The following is a 6,273-nucleotide window of genomic DNA, read 5'->3' as shown; positions in this document are numbered from 1 at the left end:
AGTGAAAAGTATCAAATTATAAGCAGAAAATAGGCTTGTAACACAGCTGAATGTATAGCTTCTTATCTGCTAAAATGTTTTAAAATTACATCTCGATTTCATCTGTCGTTATCGTAAGAACGTTGCAGTTGACATAAGTCAAATTATAGGAATGGGCAAGTGTAAAACGCATACACCTGCAGTCTGCAGTCTGGAATTAAAACAATGGCTGGAGGTATGTTTACAAAACAAGCTTTGAAAGGAATGTTTCTCAGGAGATAAGGATAAAGAAGTGGTTCAGTTGGTCATCGTCACGTACATTGATCACGTGATATGAGTCAACTGCACGTGACCATAATATTTGAATGTACAAGGTGAGAAAAACATAAAGATGACCAGTTTTCCAGCAAGGAGCTGTGCAGCATGACGGCAATTTATGAAGTGAGAAAACATCATTATATTATTGAGCCAATGATTAATTTTCTGAAGAAATTGTATGTAACGACACATTCCCTTCACAACAAAAAACATACATAAACTCATAAACCATAAAATCATACCGAAAATTACTCGATCATACCCTCACGCCCTTGAAAATAATTTAAAACGGTAAAATATACGCAAATAGTAATACTTCAAAAGCTAATCAAAAGGCATCGGAATTAAAAATTATAACTTAAGCAATTGTACATACACAATTTGGTAGGCACAACCACAGGTTAAGTTCAATGTCAAACAAAACTTTACAAAAATAAAATCAAACTAAAAGATATGAAATTGACAATATCTATGAAGGTATAAAATGATTTTCGTTTAAAATTAAATTATTGTTTAAAATCTAATTAAGATTTAAGCCTAGTTATTTGTTATCTGTTAAACTATCAAGACATAGCTAGTATCAAGAACATTAATTAAGCTATGGACATTTTATAAACATAATCAAAACAGAAGCTTAATCATAATCTGGAATAAGTGAACAAGAAAAATATCTGCAAGGTGTTAACGCACAATTTCAGACGTAACAAATCTTGAATGAAAGAGCTTAACTGAGATTTTAAGAAATATTCCACATAGAAATAAAAAGATGAATATCATATCCAATTTACAACGGAATCACTGATTGTCAATCTTCTATAAAAGTTACAGCTAGGGTAACTAACAGATAACCTCTTAAGAATAAGGTAAAGAAGGTAAACTTCTGTTATTAATTTCAACATCATACAAAATTACGACATAACTTACAAAACAATCTTAATAAAAGCACACAACGTCCCGACGAGGTTCACCACATTTATCAGGAACTGTCAGTCTTAACATGGACCGCAAATAACGCAATCACTGATAATTACAAGTCAATTAAAAAATAAAAGCTATTAATTACCTGACAGTAATTATTTAAACAAAAGACAGTTAAAACTCCAGATCAGGAGTTCAAATTGTAATTACAGAGGTCAAGAAGCTTCCTTAGCATTGAGGTGTTCTCCTCTACAAGCTTCTTGTTTCTTTTGTTGGTTTCCTCAAACTCTGTAATCCGGGACATCAGCTCGGTTTTCATTTCGTTAGATTCTAACACCGGCAACGATATCTGTTAGGCGGAGTAGAGTTTTAAAAGGAGGTTTCCATGTTTACACAAATTATTTTTAATTGTAGTTGACGAAATGAGAGTCTCCACTCAGTGTGTTAAAACATAATTCTTTGTCGACGTTTCGGCTACATGCCTTTGTCATAAACAGGACGTACTGAAAACTTACATAGCTGCAAAAATACAATGTTAAAATAATCTATTAATACTACGAAAATAACAACAACAAATAACATCTTAAAACACAACAACGATCACAAATTTTTCCAAAAGAAACATAAAATATAACGGCTAAAAGAAACCACACCGCAACAAGCCGTGAACAATTCCTCATAGTACTACAAACATTTTACCAAGATAGCTCCTTCATAAAACTAAGTAATCAAAAATTATCTAGGTTTATAAGTTCAATATTACATTAACTTCCAAGTATATTTTATCCAATCACCTTCATTTACGGACTCAGACAATTGAGTATTTATTTCTGGGTTTTCACGTTTTATTAGAACCGACTGCCACAATTGACGGTCCACATAGTCTTTACATCTTTTTCGAACTATAAACCGAAACGGTATGTTTGGCATTGAAATGTCTGCATGCTCCTCTAGGTAGTGCTTCCCCATGGCCGTAGATTTATTGCCATCCCTTACTGATTTGTAGTGTACCCAGGCTCTACTTCTTACACAAATTACTTGATATCAAAAATTTGAACGATTTAGACCATGTATTCCTTAAAATGACATATTCCTTAACATAATCATAACCATGGTAAAATTAAAAAGACAGAAAATCGTATCCCTTGACAGCACATCTATTATGAACCCAAAAAAAGGGAAGCTAAAGAAAGGAGAACTAACCGAGGTTATGTGACTAAAGAAATAAGAACTAACCGAGGTTATGTGACTAAAGAAATAAGAACTAACCGAGGTTATGTGACTAAAGAAAGAAGAACTAACCGAGGTTATGTGACTAAAGAAAGAACAACTAACTGAGGTTATGTGACTAAAGAAAGAAGAACTAACCGAAGTTATGTGACTGGCCAGCTCAGATACACTCTCAAACATGTGGGATCTCCACTGCTCCAAGTTATTCTCGTACTCCGACAGCATGTCGAAATCCTGCTTGTACTCCAGCCTGTATTTCCTCAGAATTTCCTGGAATTACAGTCCCTGTTAACATGTTATGGGCTTTAAAGAAAGTGCCAGTATCGATTAAAATGGTGATCGATCTACTCGAACAAAGAATCATCCAAATGAAAGTTTTCATTAAAGATTTGTGTTCATACGTTTTATTCACTAATACACAGTAAGTTGTAAACACACATATTATAATACCTGTAATGTAAGGAACTCCTCGACTCTTGGTTTAAGACACTTGTTTATTTTATTACAACCCTCAACTGCCTCACTCGCCACATCAAACGCTCTCCTTTTCAGTGTCTCCAAATAGTTCCTGTTCAACTGATGCATGATCTTTATTGTTGAGGTGACCCTGACTTTCTGCTTCTTATCCATCTCGAACTGCTCGTTTATCTTCATCATGTTGGAGAGCACGTTGTTCATGATGTTGGAGAGCTCCCCAGAGCGGACTGTCACCTCGCCGATCTTTCCATCAATCCCACTGCTGTTAGCTTGGATCTCCTTAATCTTCGAGTGCAATGTGTGAAGCTGTTCGTCAATGCTGCTTCCACTGCAAATCTTCTGTTTGGCCCACAGTGACAGGTTGGATTTATACATTTCCAGTAGGCTCACGATGTAAGTGACTGGCACTTCAGCAGCCAGACAGTTTTGTAGGAAATCTTTTAGTGCTTCGTCTTGTATTTCATATAAAACCTGGATCACCAGTTTCAGATCAACCACCTCGATTGAGTTGAGGAACCTATCAAAGTCGAGAACACAAGGTAAATGTAGTTTGTTGCAAATCGCACCAATCAGGTGGTTTGATAGAACAGATTTAAACTGTTGCAAAGTTTTATTTGACAGCTTGCAAATGTTATTTACTGTGCCCGAGTCAATCTTTTGAAATATTTCAGCAAGAAGGTCCAAGATTTTGATGAAAGCCTCGTTGGTTGTGAGAATGTCCTTTCTTCTTGCCTCCAAATTCTGGGATTTAGCCGTAAGAACAGACATGTTTACCTCCAACCTGTTAGGACTATCTTCACAGTAATCAATCAATGACTGCACCGCATGTGACACAAGGTTCGAGTGGAGAATGCATCTATCCAGTCCCTGACTGTATTGGTAGGCTTCAATACACATTGCCATTGATAGAGAGCAGTCGTATTGAATGAGATCAGAGGCATTTTTCGAGAATCGAGTGTACGTCAGGGGAGCAGATTTGAATGTCACATCCATATCACTTTCAGACTTTGACAGAACATAAAGCTCACCATACCTCATGAAATTCTTCTCCAAGTGCTCAATGTCAATGTAGCGTTCTGTCAGCAGGAATTGGTCAGCTGGGAGGATTCCACAGGCATTTTCAACACTCTTTTTGAATTCATTAAATGAACAATCTGGCTTAATGTAAACAGTGTGTGTCATGCACTCTGGAACATTCAGCAGTTTTATGCTTATCATTTCCTTGATGGAACTAACACAGTCGAAGTACTCATCAAAGGACATGGCTTTATTATCAATTCTCTCAAGTAGTCTTCCAAGGACAGGTTCGATTATCTTCTTCAACTCTGCAGACATTGGTGCTTTAGATGGAAGTTCTTTACTGTACGTAATCTCTCCATCTTTCGTTTTCTGGATACCAGAGATGACTCCAGTATCTTTACTCTTTGTCATTTTCAACATGGTAACTTTGTCTCCACGACCATGAAAAGTTTTAAATGGTGTCTGTCCAGCAGCTGAGTGGAAAAACGTTGCACCTAAACTCCACAAGTCAACTTCAGCTCTAAAGTTAGCAGGAGCTCTTCTGTCTACTAACGCTTTCTCATAGATATCAGGATGAAGGTACTCTTCAGTTCCATGCAGTGACATAAAGACAGCATCTTCCTCCAACTCCCTTGCTCCACCAAAGTCTGTGAGCTTATACATGCTTGAACCATCTTCTTTGATACAGCGCATGATATTGCCTGATATGAAAAATTTCTGATTTAATATATGCCAAATCACAATAATTTGGTAATGCACCAATGATCAAGATTTAAGATATCTGACTTATCAATTTAATAGAAGAAAAGTTAAGAAGAAAAAAACTAAAATTCTTTAATCTGCAACCAAAACTCTTACCTGGCTTGATATCTCTGTGGACAACATGATTTTCCCTGAGGTACTTTATCCCTTCCGTAACATCATTAAAAACAGTTAGGAACTCTTTGTCTTGAAGGCCATGTCGATTCTCAGGTAAGGATAGAAAGCTGAAAAGACTGCGCCCTTCACATAGTTCCATAACAACTATACTCCGGGACACGCTAACATCATCCTCTTCCTCAATAGCTAGCACCTTCACCAGGTTTTTATGCTCCAACTTCTGCACCAGTTGCAACTCTCTCTGAAAATTGTGTTTCTGTTTGATATTTTGCAAAAGCTATTTATTGTTCGTAATCTCATAAATATGCTACTACCTGTAAACATTGTACTAAATCATAGAACAAAATAACACCAGTTACTCAATTTGTTGCTAAACTAGCACAAACAAGTACAGCATGAACAATGGGAATATAAACCTGTTGTTGGTACATGTCCCGTGAAATTCCAGCTTTGTTGAACACTTTGACAGCAGCTGGTTCACCAGTAGTTTTGTGGTAAGCCTTGAATACCTCACAAGTAGCACCATGACCAAGCACATCAAGGCGGTTCCAAACATAGTTTTGAGAATTTCGAACTTGAGGAGAGACTGGTCTCTGAGAACTCATTTTTAGTCATATGGCCTTACCTAAAGTAAAATATGGTAAATATTTATGGATTATAATTTAATTCATCCGATGATAGAGAGAGCTTACCAACAGATTAAAGTACCAGCAACGGAAATTGAATACTCTATCCTCAGGCTATCATCTACCCTAATACTGATTCTAGAGTTCTGTTTAGAGAACAATTTAAGAAGAATTTACATTAAGTTTATGTGAGACATTTCATGAAAATAACATGATTTTGAACCTATCCATTGCTACCTTTTTCAACAGTCGCGAAAACCATCCAATTTTTTTTCTAATCTATCTCAATTTTCGATCATCACCCAGAGAGCTCTCGATCTTCTGTTAAGACATAAGGGAGCAGGAAATAGCTAATCTTTGAAAAACAATTTAAGAAATAATCAAGGCACTATACGGTCTGAGGATAATTTATCAGAGTGTTATATGGTAGACTTAGAGAAAACACAAAAGACAGACTACAAACTTTACTGAAAACGTGACTGAAAACTCGCCCACCTCTACCTCTCAACTGAGTTACCTTCAAATGTAGCTCAAATCATATTATTGGCGGTGTATCATTCAGTTGATGAAAAAGGAATGTGTATTGCATTTTATCTAAATTACCGGTATGGCATATCGACCACCGAGATGAGGATGATTGCATGTCTTCCAGAACACAATATGTTCAAGCAATGAAAGCCACAGCCTACGAGTATTCATGGAGACATCACAATAATGGCTGATATCAGTTGAATTTTATAATAGAATTTTAACAAGTCAAAGTAAAATACAATTTTTTAAGTAAAATACAATTTTTATTTTCCAAAGAAGAATCAATACATATTGA

General features: G+C 36.0%; 1 protein-coding gene across 1 annotated transcript; it reads right to left on the bottom strand.

The window, feature by feature from the left end:
• Nucleotides 1-209: 209 nt before the first annotated feature.
• On the bottom strand, nt 210-5,458 carry LOC134812164 (serine/threonine-protein kinase TBK1-like). The gene is made up of 5 exons (XM_063819403.1): nt 5,238-5,458; nt 4,801-5,062; nt 2,896-4,643; nt 2,584-2,715; nt 210-1,564 (listed from the first exon to the last, which is right to left on the bottom strand). The coding sequence occupies exons 1-5, from the start codon at nt 5,424-5,426 to the stop codon at nt 1,403-1,405; spliced, it is 2,493 nt and encodes an 830-aa protein (XP_063675473.1). The 5' UTR covers nt 5,427-5,458; the 3' UTR covers nt 210-1,402.
• Nucleotides 5,459-6,273: the final 815 nt, after the last annotated feature.

The sequence above is a fragment of the Bolinopsis microptera genome, chromosome 3 (assembly GCF_026151205.1).
Source record: "Bolinopsis microptera isolate Bmic1 chromosome 3, MBARI_Bmic_1.0, whole genome shotgun sequence".
NCBI lineage: Eukaryota > Metazoa > Ctenophora > Tentaculata > Lobata > Bolinopsidae > Bolinopsis > Bolinopsis microptera.
This window is presented reverse-complemented; position numbering and strand designations above follow the sequence as displayed.

Excerpts from the sequence above, each read along its gene's own strand:
- LOC134812164 (XM_063819403.1), bottom strand. The coding sequence starts at position 5,426 with ATGAGTTCTCAGAGACCAGTCTCTCCTCAAGTTCGAAATTCTCAAAAC. Across the intron at positions 5,063-5,237 it reads GGGACATGTACCAACAACAG|AGAGAGTTGCAACTGGTGCA; the intron begins GTTTATATTCCC and ends CACAATTTTCAG. Across the intron at positions 1,565-2,583 it reads TGGCCAGTCACATAACTTCG|ATATCGTTGCCGGTGTTAGA; the intron begins GTTAGTTCTTCT and ends TCCGCCTAACAG.